This window comes from Dendropsophus ebraccatus, chromosome 5 (genome assembly GCF_027789765.1).
Source record: "Dendropsophus ebraccatus isolate aDenEbr1 chromosome 5, aDenEbr1.pat, whole genome shotgun sequence".
NCBI lineage: Eukaryota > Metazoa > Chordata > Amphibia > Anura > Hylidae > Dendropsophus > Dendropsophus ebraccatus.
In genome coordinates, this window is record NC_091458.1 from 10,981,432 (window position 1) to 10,997,730 (window position 16,299).

The following is a 16,299-nucleotide window of genomic DNA, read 5'->3' on the forward strand; positions in this document are numbered from 1 at the left end:
TAAATATCTCCAGAGTTGAATTAACGCAAGAACAGATCCAGGTACAGTATTTTCTTTGGGTTTGAATTTTTCTACTATTATGGACGTACATAAATTTATTGGGGACGTAACAATCAAAAAGCACTTTTTTGGTGAACAAAATGTGAAAAATAAGTTGTGGTCGGGAGCATTTTTGTTGTTAATGTATTTGGTGATTTAAATTTTGCTGGACAAATAGCACTGAAAGATTTGATGGAGCTTAGCTGGAATGAAGTAGCCAATGATGTTTTAACTCATAATGATATTTTTCAGATGAAAAATGTCAGTTATTACCCTGTTCAGGAGCAAGTCGCAATTTCAGCAATTATGTATGGCCTCCCCAAAACTCAAAAAAGGACAAATACCCCCTCCAATGAGGCCGATTGTATCCAGTAGAGGATACCTAGAAGAAAGGCTTAGCTTGTGGCTGGATAATATCCTGCAACCACATGTTCAGCATGTGCCAGGATATCTTAAGGACACAGGGGAAGTATTACAGATGTTGGGCACGTTCACATGGAAAGGCAACTTCCAATGGCCGAGTATGGACGTTACAACAATCACAAATCCTCCTCCTGCTCCCATATCACTATGTTTTGCATTCCAGAAAATGTCGCATTTCATTGCTTATTTATTATTGAATCCACAAAAATGAGACATAAAATGACAAAAAATTCTATAGGAATTTGCTATTCTTTGATTTTAAAATTGACTTTCTTCTTAAAAGCCTCTTTAATGTCCTTGTTCTTGAGGCTGTATATAACCGGATTCATCATTGGTGTTAATACTGTGAAGAGCAGGGACACCAGGGAGTCCACATCTGAGGAGTAGGAAGCCCTGGGCCTGACGTACATGAACATAGGTGGGAGGAAGAATATATTAACCGCTGCAAAGTGTGAGCCGCATGTGGAGAACGTCTTCATACGTCCTTCTTTGGACTTAATTTTGAGGATAGTTAATATGATTTTTATGTAAGAGACGACCACTAGAATAAATGTTACTAGAATATACAAACCGGCAATGAAGGAGCCGACTGTCACGTTAATGGAGGTGTCGGCACAAGCCAACCGCAACAATGGTGAGTGATCACAGTAATAATGATGGATGATATTAGGACCACAAAATGGTAACTTTAAGGCTAAGATAAAGCTTGTGAATGGAGTTAGGAAACCACCAAACCATGTCATTACCATCAACAGTATATACCGTCTCCTAGTCATGATGGTTGGGTAATGTAAGGGAGAACATATGGCAACATATCGGTCATAAGCCATTGATGTCAGAAGTAAGCACTCTGTGCATCCTAAAGACAAAAAAAAGTACATTTGAGCAAGGCAGGCCGTATAAGAAATGGTGTTAAGGTTCATTGACAACTTGGCCAACATCTTGGGGATGGTTACCGTTGCATAGCTCATGTCAAGTAAAGACAAATTACTGACAAAGAAATACATAGGAGTATGCAGCCGGCGGTCAAGGGCCACCAAGAGGAAGATGCTTCCATTGCCAGTGATGGTGAATAGGTAGATAAAGAGAAACACACAGAAGAGCAGAAGCTGATGATTTTGAAGACTTGGAAGGCCAAAGATGATGAATTCAGTTACAACATGAATGGTCAGATTAGGAGAAACTGCTGCTTGATGGAAATCCTCATCCACCTGGTAAGGAATGATCAAATAGAAAATTGTTAATAGAGAGCGCATGATGAGTAGTTGTGGTGGTGAAGTCAGTTGTGGTAGCCTACAGGCCTACTGGTTTGGTTTCCCAAATTCCTAATAGCTGTGACAGTTATTTGTACCACTTGTAGTATTCTAATGGTGGCCCTAGGACAATTTGCTGAGATTGATGATTCCAAATCTTACAAAATGATATTTTATTGAAAAGATATTTGTTAAATGTTTGAGAAGAATGAGGCCTTAGTTTGACCTTGGATAAGATTGTTGAGGTTACCCAATTGAAAGCACTCAGCTATTCAAGAGTTTCTGTTGTGTCTACTAATGATTGTGAATACAGCTAATGAACTTCTTAGCTTCCAGGCCTTCTCGTCTAAACCCATGGCGGGATTTGTATACCATGAAGACAGTCAAGGGTCTATCTACTTAACTGACCCACTGCTGGCACTATAGACAGTTACGCATTTATCCTTCCAAATGCCCATCATGTTTTTAGATTCTAATATTAATGGTACTCAATAGTAGGGTCTTCTATATTTTTACGTATATGAGTCATTAGGTTATCCTGTTCGGCTACTGAAATAACTTGCATACGTTGCTCTTCTCCACAGTATACATCTGTATTCTCAGTGGGATGCCAAAGAAAACCTGTGACAAAGGCACAAAACCCAGTATAAACCTTCTCTGAGCTATCAGAAGAATTGTGCACACTAGGTAGTACCAAGTTCCGCCTTTTTAGAATAAGTTCACCTAGTGAGTCTATCATGCCAAGAAAATGCTCTGGAGTATAATACAGGATTTAACTCGGGATCAGTACAGGATAAATAATATAATGTATGTACAGATGTGGTCTGTGTTAACTTGATCACAATGACAAGTTTAACTCAACTTTCTAATTGAAAGTTCGAATTTTTGCATCAGGGATCATGTTAACCATGGCTCTAACTGTACATAGTGACTCCACTAGCAGAATAGTGAGTGCAGCTCTTGTGTATAATACAGAATGTAACTCATAAATTACAATAAATTTAATCAACAAATTTTTCTGCTGTAATCTCTGAACAAAATATATTCTGCGATCCATGTTGTGAGATTTCCAACAGTTTGCCTCATTTTAATGTCATGATTTTCTTTCACTAAGTTTATAATTTGTGTAAGTCTATGAGAGGACACACAAAGATTGCTGTCTAAATGAGGCCCTTTGAATATTTTGATGTTGGGATATTGTGGTGGAGGCTATCATGAATGAGTTCCTTTCCATAACTTATCTAAAAGAAAGGTAAGACTGGACACATCTGTATTTACAGTACACAGCAACTCATCTGCTAGAATATATGAATAGTAAAATGATATATAATTATAAAAAAGACCATACATCATATTTGGCGCCTATTAACACTGGTGTAAGACTTAAAGTGACGGTGTGTAATAAAATGTGACTAGTTGTTTATGCAAACATATTAAGGCATGTTCCCACTATGTATAAACAACAGTCCTTGTTCAATACATTTTGTGAAATACCAGCTGTTGTTTGCATTGACTTCAATGTAAATCATTGCATTATGAAAAGAACGGACATTGTTTTAATTGAAAACTATGGCTGTTCTTTTCACAAAAAGTACGTTGTGTGAACATAGCCTAAAAGTGATACATTGCAGAAAGTTATCAAGAATTATAAGCTCAGTAACCACTATGTTTTATAAATGTATAAATCAGGGCTGTGGAGTCGGAGTCGTGGAGTTGGAGTCGGAGCTAGCTTTGGCTGGAGTCGGAGTCAGAGTTGGAGTCGGAAAAAATGTACCGACTCCGACTCCAAAAATCTTTAAAAAATGGAGAATTGAATTTTGATATGAATTTTACAAGTTTTGCTCATGAATATATATTATGAGCAACATTCTAATAGAACACTATTACATAAGGGTGGTCGGGGAATATATCAGTAATAGGACACTGGCCCTATTAGATGGGGTGGTCGGGGAAAAGTTGTCAGTCGCTATTTGGCAGTTTGTTTCTGAGCTGGAAGAGTCCATTGTGTGGGGGGAAATCTGTGCGGTTCTCTTCCTGGACGCTGGATGACTGTATATGAGCAGCAGTGTAATATGAAGATATCTTGTTTAATATAGAGGAGGAGAAGACATAAATAGTGTAGCAGTAACTTCTGTCTTCAGTGTGGTGTTTTCTCTCTGGGAGAAGATTGTGTGTTTTTCTTCATTGTTTAATGGGTGCAGCTGTGTGTGTGTGTGCTATGGCTGCAGTAGGCTGTGCGTGTGCTATGACTACAGCAGGCTGTGTGTGTGCTATGGCTACAGCAGACTGTGTGTATGTGTGCTATGGCTGCAGCAGGCTGTGTGTGTGTGTGTATGCACACTATGGCTGCAGCAGGCTGTGTGTATGTGTGCTATGGCTGCAGCAGGCTGTGTGTGTGTGTGTATGCACACTATGGCTGCAGCAGGCTGTGTGTATGTGTGCTATGGCCACAGCAGGCTGTGTGTGTGTGTGTGTGTGTGTGTGTGTGTGAGGCGTGCGCTATGGCTGCAGCAAGCTGTGTGTGTGTATGCTATGGCTGCAGCAGGCTGTGTGGGTGTGTGTATGCTATGGCTGCAGCAGTGTGTGTGTGTGTGTGTGTGTGTGTGTGTGCCCCCACAGTGACCTTATATATCACTATGTGTGACCCCCTGTATATCACTATGTGTGATCCCTCTCTATATCACTATGTGTGACCCCCTGTATATCACTATGTGTGACCCCCTGTATATCACTATGTGTGACCCCCTGTATATCACTATGGCTGACCTCCATATCACAGGTATCTGGCATTGTTAGCAGTGTTTCTTTAAGTATGGTGAATATTTAGTTAGAAACATAGAAGATTGTCAGCAGGAAAAGACCACCTGCTCCATCTAGTCTAGTTCTGAGTTGTTCAGGACAGGGAGGCTGGAGACTGGCTGCATCCACTGCACACACAGGAGAAGCTGCTTTACATGTTTCCTTATTCCCTCAGAAGTCGCCCCAGGATCCTGTAGGACATTAGGGAGAAGCTGCTGAGCCAGTGTGATAAATAACTCCCCTGGTATATGACCGGCCATTTATGAAGGAGCAGGAGTCAGAGTCGGGAGTCGGAGTCAGAGTTGGGAGTCAGTCCTGATAAAATTCAGGAGTCGGAGTTGGAGTTGGTCCTGATAAAATTCAGGAGTCGGAGTCGGAGTTGGAGCTGCGGCTTACCGACTCCACAGCCCTGGTATAAATTGATTGAACATTAACATTTCTATGGAAAAATATCTCAGCTTCTGAACTCGATGAATGCATCAGCCAACCACCTGACCGTAAACTACTTTGTTTTCTGTCTTGGGGTCATATACTATCAGTGACATTTACCTTGTATAGAGTTATTCCCATAGCAGGAAAAAGTTTCAAAAACTTAAACAGTACTGAGGATTACGAGTGGCTGTCGGATTCTGCTCTGGATCCGGAGAATTTGGTTTGTCGTGTTGCCCTACTGAGAGGCGCCCTCTAGGATTCTTACATCTCTATTTATACCCTCTTGTAATAAGCTGAAGGGTTTTTAATTGTGGTTATAAATCTCTCAGGATCTATTAGACTTATTATTAGCGTCTGAGTCTCCCGTATTCATTGTTGTTGTTTACAGTGATTAAAACTATGTGTCAAATTTGTTTCTTCCCTCAGGAGTTAAACGCGATTTAATGAAAGTTCTTAAGTAATTATCTGAAAGGGTACAGAAGAACTGTCCCCAGTGGAATCCCCTATGAAAATGATCATACTAATGATGTAAGTTTTATGCGCCATATGCAATGCTTGCGCCACCGGTTCAGTAACTACTTTACATTAATATTGAACAGAGTACAAATATAGTTATACATTATACAAATCCATGGGTCTGAGGGTCAAGCACATCATGGTGACCCACGACACTGAATATTATTTTAGGTTATTGGGGGCTTTACACTTATGTCCTTTCTCAACTTATCTCTAAAGTCACCTTCTCTTGACATGTTTGCTATGAGATTAAAAGCTTTCTATTATAGGTAACTCCAGCTTCTGGTTGAAATTGGGTCCACAAGGAGAATAGGAGGAGAAGTTCAAGGCAGCAAAGTCTCTACTGGGTTAACGATTTCTTTGTGGCTGACTTGACCCTATTTATCCCATGTGGGCCCATGTAACTTTTGTAATTGGGGCTCGGCATTATAGTGATAAGTCCTTGACCATGGTGTTCACTTTAGTGAGATTTCTGGGGGTTTCATGGGGTGTACCCATGTGGTAATGTGCAATAGATTTCATCCAGACATATGGGTAATTTGAAGACAGGCGGACAGACCTTAATTGAGAATCCACTCTATCAATGAGGGGTTTTTTTGCGCAGCAATAAATTAAAATTCATATTATATCTATATCATAAAAATGAAAGTCTGTCTGTCTGTCCTTCTGTCTGTCTGTCTGTCTGTCTCGTATAGACTTCCAAAAGCCTGAACCGTTTGACCCTGAATTTGGCCCACAGATACATTGGGTGCCCGGGAAGGTTTTAGTGAAGGTCCTGTCCCCGCCAGATGCACAGAAGAGGAGGGGGATGAGCGGCGCCCCATAGAGATGAATGAATAGAGGGAAAAGGGTACAACCGGCCTTACACTCTAAAAGCAGGTGTGCCATTACACCTGTGTGACCACCAGGCACTGGCGTCACGTGACAAACTCAAAGGTTCGGCTGTATCTCGGCCATCCACCACAGTAGTGGCGTCACACTTCCATCTAGCAAGTGACCGGCCATCCCACCGCTACAAGATCATCCGAGGCTCACCACAAATGTGCACAATGTATGCTGGGAAATGAGGCAAATTAAAGGGGTTATGCAGTGTTACAAAAACATGGCCACTTTGCCCCACCCTTGTCTTTAGTTCAGGTATGGTTTGCAATTAAGCTCCATTTTCTTCAATGGAACAGAGTTTCAAACCCCACCCAATCTGGAGACAAGAATAGTACAAAAGTGGCCATTTTTTTGTAGCACTGGATAACCCCTTTAAATACTCAAGCAAAATGGCTTGCAAGAACAAGAGCAACAAATAGTCCATTAGAGAGCAAGAAAAATTTTATAGAATAAATTTGTATCATAATAAATATACACCAATCAATAAAATGTGAAAAAAAAACTGAATCTCTATATAACTTTACCAAGATCACGTTTGCATTGATGAGCGCTGGAGTGACATTGCAGAACTTCACCCCAATAATAATTAGGTGGGATGGGCCAGCGGGTAGATCAGTGCACTATGTGCGGTAGTCCCCCACCCAGTGCACCAAACCGCCTAAATTTTAACGTTGAATAGAGAGCTATCCTGTGAAGCAGGGAACCATATAAAAATGATTACCATACATATCACCACCATACTGTTACTGACACAATCAATTATATTAAGAACAATATTACAAATAGTACCAGTGTAAAAGGAGGACCAGATGGCATCAGTGCCAATCTACCTAAGACTTGCGTTGATCAGCTATGTGTGGTATTATTATTACCTATATCTTAAATAGAAGCCTAAAGCTGGGAATGGTACCACAACTGTGGAAATAATCTTCAGTGGTACCAATTCCAAAGACACCTCATCCGAGGGACTTGAACTGCTGTAGACCTGTAGAATTGACGTCATATTTGGTAAAGGTCTTGGAGAGATTGGTTCTCACTAGAGATGAACGAGTAGTGAAATATTCGACTTTCGAGAATTCAAATCGAATAGGCACTGATATTCGACTATTCGAACGAATATTCAATCCCATTATAGTCTACGGGAAAAAAATTTGCGGCACTTGGAAATCAAAATTCGACCACTTGGAGGTCACCAAGTACCTCAAAAAAAGCTCCCTAAACGATGCAAACACCTCCGTGACACTGAGACATTAGGGAGAGCATGCCTGGGTGCACCCAACACCCCAAAAATCGCAGTATAATGCGAAAAATATTTGCGAACGCTTTACGAACATTTATGGCAATGTTCACATATTTCTTTTGTATTTCTTGCGCAGTGTTACATACATGATTCCAATGTGCGTCCGCGGAGCGTCGTGTTATTCGCGCGTATCATGCGTAATGCTGTACGAACTTTACTAGAACAGTATGTATGACGTGCCTTTTTCTGGGCTACTGGAACAATATGTATCACGTGCCTTTTTCTGGGCTACTGGAACAATATGTATCACGTGCCTTTTACTGTGCTACTGGAACAGTATATATCAGGTGCCCTTAGTGGTGTTAAACAGGGACACTATAAGTCACTTGTACACACAGGGTACTGGAATGAATACACCTGCTGATGCTGATGCTGCTGTTATATCATCTATTTCTTAGCACTGGGAATTGCTTTGGATTCAGAGATTACTTTTTCGATGGATATTAGCTCTGAAAAGGACTTTTGGGTTCTGTAGTAATCCTGCCTGACCAAAATGCTACTAAAACCTATTTCTCCCTGCTCGAAGATCTCTCCCTAACTAGGTTGAAAGCGCATCTGCGGTCGAGAGGCGGGAACCAAGTATTTAAGATTCGAGGTCATGTGGTTCAGCTATCCAATGAGGGTAGACGCCATTTTCGCGCTGCGTGCGTACTCCCAGGGTCCCTCACGGCCTCCCTGCATGGTCATTGGATTACAAAAAGCGCCAACTGCGATAAGAGGGCTTTCGAATGTTCCCCGCGTATTCGCCTCACTACTCGATTGAATTCGAATCTTTCGAATACCACAATATTCGATCGAATACCTACTCGATCGAATCGTATTCGCTCATCTCTAGTTCTCACACATCACATTTGTGAGCTCGGCCATGGACCCTCTCCAGTTTGCTTATCGGCTGGAGAAACCAGGGAACACTGTTTAGAATAATGTTCTTTGATTTCTCCAGTGCTTTTAATAACAAACAGCCAGTGTTATTGAAAGACAAGCTGGCCTTTGTTGGAGTGGACCGCCATCTCTCCAAACGCATCCTAGATTACCTCACAAACCGACCTCAGCATGTGAGAGCCCAAGACTGTGTCAGATATAAAGTTCTTGCTCCTATGCACTTCATACTGTATACTGCAGACTAAGGCTATGTTCACACTGCGTATCTTTCCGGCCGTAGTGCGAACCGCGAATATACGCACGTAGTTTTGAGGTTGATGCGTTCGCTGGGAAGTATACGATATACGGCCGCACAATGCACACTACGTATGAGCTTACGGCCGGATCGTATATGGCGCAGTGTAAAATTAACAAGACCATTGTTTGAGGACGGAAATGTTCCAACTCACGGCCGTGGATTTCCATGCGGTCCCGTACGGAATACTTATTTCAGCCAAATTGAACGTGATTTTTAGATCCAAAAGGTTCTGTGTGGTTTACGAGGCTGGGCGAAGATTTCCAAGTAAATGACCTGTTTCAGATCGCTTCGAAACAAGCTAGGGAAGCATAACTCTACTACGGGCGTATGTTCGCAGTTCGCCCGCATGTTCGCAATCCGGCCGCATGTCTATTTTTCCCACGGCCGTACTTTCAGCCGCACATGTACGGCTTTGTACGAACTACAGCTGGACTCATACGTAGTGTGAACATACACGGAACGATTATCATGCGAATTTGCACAATAACGATCGAATTCGAACGATAATCGTACGTGTAAACGCAGTGAACGATCAAACGATGAGCGAGAAATCGTTCATTTTGATCTTTGAACATGTTCTTATATCGTCATTCGTCATTCACAAAAAATTCGCAGATCATTCAGTCGTTCACCGATTTTATTTATGTGCGAGATAGGCAAAACGATCGCAAAATGATTTTTCGGTACGATATATCGTTCCGTCTAAACGCTGATCGTTATAAAATCTTTACTTCAAAATCGTTAATGGTACGATCGGACGAATTATCGTTCCGTGTAAACGCAGCATAAGTGTAACTCATCTAGCTGCTACCTACAGAAGTATTCTAATGACTCTGCAATAGTCATCAAAAATAAAGAGGACATGGAGTACAGAAAAGTGAACAGAGATTTTGTGCATTGGTGCCAGCAGAACCACCTTAGGAAATCTGAGAAAGCGCCGATCAGTAGGCTTGAAACAGCTGTCATCATCAGTGGAGGGTGTTGGTGTCCTTCACCTGCCCGCATCATGCTGCATAAGCACAAGATCTAAATAAATGGACATTTTTCTGCATTAATGGTGCATTCAGACTTTCTTTTTCTATGATTGATTAACCTTAGTTGTGATTGGTGGGGATGCAGGAAACAGGAAAGAGAAGAACTGTAATATGTGGGAAAAAGAGGGAAACACATCTGCCTCTGTGATTGGATAATAAAATAACACATGACAATATAGCTTTAACCCAATACTCTCATTCAGCTGTGCTCATACAAAGAACTTTATCAAAAGACAGAGAGTGACACCTAGTGGGGAAACACATGTCACCACCTTTTCCACTACTACTGTACTTAGGTGGTATGAGACTCAGTGGATCACTCCTACTGGGACACTACATACTCCCCCAGAAATCTGTTACAGGTGTCCTGGTTGCAGCAAGGACCGGAGGACTGGAGCGGAGGACAGAACTGGAGTCGGGAAGGTAAGTGCATGTTGTTTTTTTCACCCACCCCCTTCCCGGCAGAGAGACCAGAAGTTTATCACTTATTCCCGCTGGCACCATTTTTGTTGGATGCTCCTTTGTTGATGCTATTGCTTATAGAGGGCAACCTCCGATTCTACCTATGATGGGGCACTATTGTTTGCCTACATGCTTTGTAGGGAGTGGGGAAAGATTGCATGAAAATATAAAAAAAAACTGTCCAGGTCGCTTACCTGCAAATATAAAAGTTCTTGCAAAAAACCTGGAAAGATTGATGACACAGCATGACTGGTTAAAATTACACAGTGTTACCATTATGGGCAAGGCCACAAAGGAAACACAAAAATGTTCAATTTTACCACTGTGCAGGGACGGATATACATGTATTGAAATGTCCTATTTTTTATGTTTCTGAAATTTAGTTTTTGCTATAAAGCTTTATTTTTAAGTCCCCCAAAGATTGAGTGTAGTGCTCCCTGTCCACTCACTTTCAAATATTAGACTCCAGAAAAGTTTGACCTTTTTGCAAATTTATTAATGAAAAATGTAGATAAGACATAACATCACATTACATTGCAACAGATTCTAATTATCTGTGGATTTTCTTCTTGAAAGCCTCTATAATGTCCTTGTTCCTGAGGCTGTATATAATCGGATTCATCATAGGCGTTAATACTGTGTAGAGCAGGGCCACCAGGGAGTCCACATCTGAGGAGTAGGAAGCTGTTGGGCGGACATACATGAATATAAGTGGCAAGTAGAAGATACTGACCACGGCAAAGTGTGAGGTGCATGTGGAGAACGTCTTCTTGCGTCCTTCTTTGGAATTCATTTTGAGGATAGTTAATATGATTTTAATGTAAGAAATGACTATTAGAGTCAATGTTATTAGTATAACGAAGGCCCCGATGGAGGAGCCAACTTGAACATTGAAGGAGGTGTCAGCACAGGCCAACTGCAGCAATGGTGGATGGTCACAGTAATAATGATGGATGATATTAGGGCCACAAAATGGTAACTTTAAGACCAAGCTTATGCATGTAACTGGAGAAGCGAACCCACCGGCCCATACCATAGCAATTAACAGTAGATACCGTCTCTTAGTCATGATGTTTGGGTAATGTAGAGGAGAACATATGGCTACATATCGGTCATAAGCCATTACCGCCAATAGTAAACACTCTGAGGATCCTAAAGCAAAGAAAAAATACATCTGAGCTAAGCAGGCTGTATAAGAAATGGTGTCAAGGTTCATGGAGAACTTGGCCAACATCTTGGGGATGGTTACCGTTGCGTAGCTCAAATCAAGGAAAGACAAATTACTGACAAATACATACATAGGAGTATGCAGCCGGCGGTCAAGTACCACCAAGAGGAAGATGCTTCCATTCCCAGTGATGGTGAACAGATATAAAAGGAGGAACACACAGAAGAGCAGAAGCTGATACTGCTGAAGACTCGGGAAACCAAAGATGATGAATTCGGTTACACGAGTAATGGTCAGATTGGAAGAAACTACTGCTTGACTGTAATCTTCATCCACCTGGTAAGGGAGAATGAAAAGGAAAAATGTTGATATAAAGTGTTTTATGGAGAGCGGTGATGGTGGTGTTGGTGAGCGGCTCATGCTGCAAGTGACTTTGTGTTCCTTATTTGGTACGACAGCCATTAGAGATGAGCGAACGTTCAGTATTTGATTAGCGGGGGCTGCTGAACTTGGATAAAGCTCTAAGGTTGTCTGGAAAACATGGATACAGCCAATGACTATATCCATGATTTCCACATAGCCTTAGGCAGTGGCGTAGCTACCATGAAGGCAGGGAAGGCGACTGCTATGGGGCCCCTGCAGGAAGGGGGCCCGAGGAAGCCTGCCCTGCCTTCATGGTAGGTACTGACACTGACATCCGACCACTATACCCCCAGGGGTCCAGTGGAAGAGGGACCCGCCACTGCACTGTTCAGCCCCCTCACTGTAGTGCCGGGTGAGAGGGCTGAACAGAGGAGCAGGACCTGCCAGGTCCTGCACGGCACAGGAGAGGGATGAAGGACCTTATGGTCACATGACCCAAATGTCCTGAATACTTCTATGTGAAGAGGGGGGAAGCCTGGGAGCTTGTGTCAGTGAGTGTATATATGTATCTGTCGGTATATGTATATGTCAGTGTGTGTATATACTGTATGTATCTGTGTATAAATGTATATGTCAGTATGTGTATGTATCTGTGGCTATATGTGTGTGTGTATGTCAGCAATGTCTGTAACACTGGTGTAAATGTGTGTGTTTGTGTATGTCAGTTGTGTCTCAAGTGATTGACAGGTTTGCTCCCAAAGATGTTCTGCAGCAGCTTCTATTAATGCCGGGCTCTAATAAAAGAACCCACCATTAATATCTGCTGCATTTTCTTTTATTTCTGGTTGAGTGTTTCTTATTACACTGAGATGATTTCCCTGTGTACAGTCTACTCATGGTCTATACATCAGCCCTAGTGTAATCACATTACAGCATATATATGTGTGTATGCCAGTGGCGTATCTGTATATATGTTAATGGTGCCTCTGTGTGTGTATATGTGTGTCATTGTCTGTGTTTGGCAGTGTGTGTGTGTGTGTGTGTGGGGGGGGGGGGGGTAGGGGAGCATACAGGATTCATGGGGCCCCGTACAGTTTTTTGCTATGGGGCCCCATGAATCCTAGCTACGCCCTTGGCCTTAGGGCTATATCCATGTTTTCCAGACAACCTTAGGGCTTTATCCAACTTCAGCAGCCCTAATCAAATGCCAAAAGTTCGGGTTCGGAACGACTCGAGCATGCTCCAGGTTCGCTCATCTCTAACAGCCATACCACTTGTAATGTCCTGATGTTGGCCGTGGTTCCATTTTTAGATCTCTTTTTGGAAGCTGATGATTCATGGTTGCAAATTTTACAAAGCAATAAAATATTTCTGTGACTTTTCTGTGGCTTTCAGTAAAGAAGTATGTGTAGAAGTGTCTTCAATAATGAGAGTGCATTGAACTAATTGACGTCACAACTGCCCAACTGCACATCTGTTCCCTGGCCCATGGTGGCACTCTAGTTCCAATTAGAAGGTTTAGGGTCCTTTTACCTAAATGTCTTTCATTTGATTAATTTACCTATTGTGGCATAGTGACAACAAAAACATAGAGGAGGGTCTATCTACCCAATTCCCATCAACATAGTGGACAACTGGTGGCATTCATTATTCAAAAAGACATTTAAAGTATGTTATCTACAGATATAACCAATAGCCACTAAAGGACCTGGAGTCACATGACCAGGCTGTGTAGGTCCCCAAGACAAAGGAAGAGATGAGAGTTGTTTCTCATGGGCGGGTCCTCTAGCCCTTGTACCAGTATGCCATTACCTTCATTGATGGTTATTGTACTTGCTTTCCCCTTATCTTATGTACAGTGCCCTTAAACTATTGATGCTCTTAATATAAATAATAAAAATAATTCTTAGTCCTAGGTTTATGCAAATTATTACTATTGTGCTGTGTAAAAGTGTCAGTGTCATCATAGAAAACTTTTGACATGTCATAGAGACATGTAAAGAGTTTTGATCGGTCCAGGTCTGAGTGTTTAGAACCCTACCGATCAGGAGAAGAGCATGGAGAAGACCGCACTAAGTATGGTCCTCTCCCGATTCTGTGTCACGTTCTGAGTCAGGCTCATTATTTAAGTCTAAGGAGCCTGACTGATTATGGTGACACCGATCGTGGAGTGGACACACTGCAGTGCAGCCTATGATATATCAAAAGTTTTCTATAATGGTAGTGACACTTTAAGGGTCATTTAATGGTTTTTGTATTTAGCTGTATCTACAAGTAATGTACAGGTATGTACACAATGACTCCTCTAATTTAAAAATAGATTGTCTGTTACAATGTACTGTATGTAGATTAGTCCGTTACAATATACAGTATTGTATATGGATGAATTAGTCTGTTACAGTGTACAATATATGGATTAGTCTGTTACACTGTACTGTATATGGATTAGTCTGTTACAATGTACAGTATATAGATAAGTCTGTTACAATGTACAATATATAGATTAGTCTGTAACAATGTACAATATATGGATTATTCTGTTGTATTGTATTGGCTGGATGACTTCACACTAGTTTTCTACATAGGTATCAGGTTTATAATGAATTACACTTACCTTGTATGTATTGATTCCCATAGCAGGAAGAAAAAAAATCTTGAATAAAGGAATCTCAGGGAGTAATAAAGAATTTAAATTTTGGATGGATTTTTCTTGTCCTGGATCTGGAGAATGTCATTTGGCGTTACTGGTATTTTCTCACCCTACGGAGGAGCGCCCTCCCGGCTTCTTACATCCCTATTTATACCCCCTTGTTATAAGTTGGAGGTATATTAATTATGGTTATAACCCTCTCAGGAATTATTACACTGTGTGTTGATACTTTGTAACACCTGCGTCTCCTGTAATGGCGATCACCTTGTTGTTGTTTACAGTAATTTCCACATTTCATCTGTTTCTTCCTCAGGGGTTCATTACAATTTGGTGAATTATTTGGAATGGTCACCAGTGGAATCCCTTATGGAAGTTCTCATACCACCACAGTGTGCTTTTCTCCATCATGTACAGTATCTACTTAATTGTTTTATAAAGTACTCTACATGGGCTGGATAGTTATATGTAGGTATAAATTATACAAATCCACAGCCTTGATAGTCCAAACCATCAGGGTCACCTACAATACTGCTCCACCTTTGATTCGCCCTTTATTATATTGGGTATCGGGCTCTCCTTAGCTTGAGGCTCTGTTCACCCATGCAGTAATGCAATGAAAATGCAATGTACATGCATAATTTAATTGCAGAAGTTGAAATTTTAGCCGATTATTTGAATTCTAGCAGCATTTTTTATTAATTTAACCCAGCCTGTCTAATATGATTGGGGTAATGACCACTGTTCTCGAATACCGAGGTCTTTTGTCCCCAACTGAATTGAGTGATAATGCCCAACCACCTTCGGCATTCTCATAGCAGTGATTGAGCATGCACAGTGTCGCTTCATTCATTCAAGGGGTTGTCCAGTGAAAATTTTTCTTTCAGATCAACTGATATCAGAAAATTATATAGATTTGTAATTTACTTCTATTAAAAAATCTCAAGTCTTCCCATACTTATTAGCTGAAAGTGATGTTTTATTTTCAGTTTGACACAGTGCTCTCTGCTGACATCTCTGGCCGAGACAGGAACTTTGTCTCGGTTTTTTTATGAATGCTCATAGAAAACCTCTCCTGCTCTGCACAGTTCCTGTCTCGGCCAGAGATGTCAGCAGAGAGCACTGTGTCAGACTAAAAATAAAACACCACTTCCTGCAGGACATATAGTAGCTAAAAGTATGGAAAGACTTGAGATTTTTTAATAGAAGTAAATTACAAATCTATATAACTTTCTGACACCAGTTGACCTGACAGAAAAAGATTTTAGCTGGACAACCCCTTTAAAGGAGCAAGCTATCTGCTACAGAGCTGACAAGTCCCCAGCAATGGCTGAGCTCACGTATTAATAATACTGCTTACATTGACTTGCTTGGTAGCTGCATAACTGTATATGCAGTTAGCTCTATCAAAAAGTGGCATAGAAAGATCAGAGTTTTAGCCGGTATTCTTGCTGACACCTTTTTTTTGTTGGACACTGTCTTGTTGATGATATTGTTTAACAGTAGAGTTGAGCGACCTTCGAGCACACTTGGGTTCATCCAAACCTGAGCGTGCTGCATTTGATTATCGGTGACTGCTGAAATTGGATGCAGCCCTAGGGAGTCTTGGAAAACCTGTAGACAACCATAGCCCATAAGCTGTATCCATGTTTTCCTGGACTACCTAGGTCAGCATCCAACTCCTGCAGCCACCGCCAATGAAATGCTGCAGTGCTCAAAGTTGGCTCAACTGTATTTCACATGCTACCTATCACGGGGCACAATTGATGTCTAGGCTTCGTAGGAGCGTCAAAGAGGTATT

General features: G+C 41.4%; 2 protein-coding genes across 2 annotated transcripts; both read right to left on the minus strand.

Moving 5' to 3' along the window:
* Nucleotides 1-707: 707 nt before the first annotated feature.
* On the minus strand, nucleotides 708-1,718 carry LOC138794028 (olfactory receptor 6N1-like). The gene has a single exon (XM_069972794.1). The coding sequence runs from the start codon at nucleotides 1,716-1,718 to the stop codon at nucleotides 708-710; it is 1,011 nt and encodes a 336-aa protein (XP_069828895.1).
* A 9,152-nt stretch (nucleotides 1,719-10,870) lies between these two features.
* Nucleotides 10,871-11,908, minus strand: LOC138794029 (olfactory receptor 6N1-like). The gene has a single exon (XM_069972795.1). The coding sequence runs from the start codon at nucleotides 11,906-11,908 to the stop codon at nucleotides 10,871-10,873; it is 1,038 nt and encodes a 345-aa protein (XP_069828896.1).
* Between the last annotated feature and the right edge of the window lie 4,391 nt (nucleotides 11,909-16,299).

Excerpts from the sequence above, each read along its gene's own strand:
- LOC138794028 (XM_069972794.1), bottom strand. The coding sequence starts at position 1,718 with ATGCGCTCTCTATTAACAATTTTCTATTTGATCATTCCTTACCAGGTG.
- LOC138794029 (XM_069972795.1), bottom strand. The coding sequence starts at position 11,908 with ATGAGCCGCTCACCAACACCACCATCACCGCTCTCCATAAAACACTTT.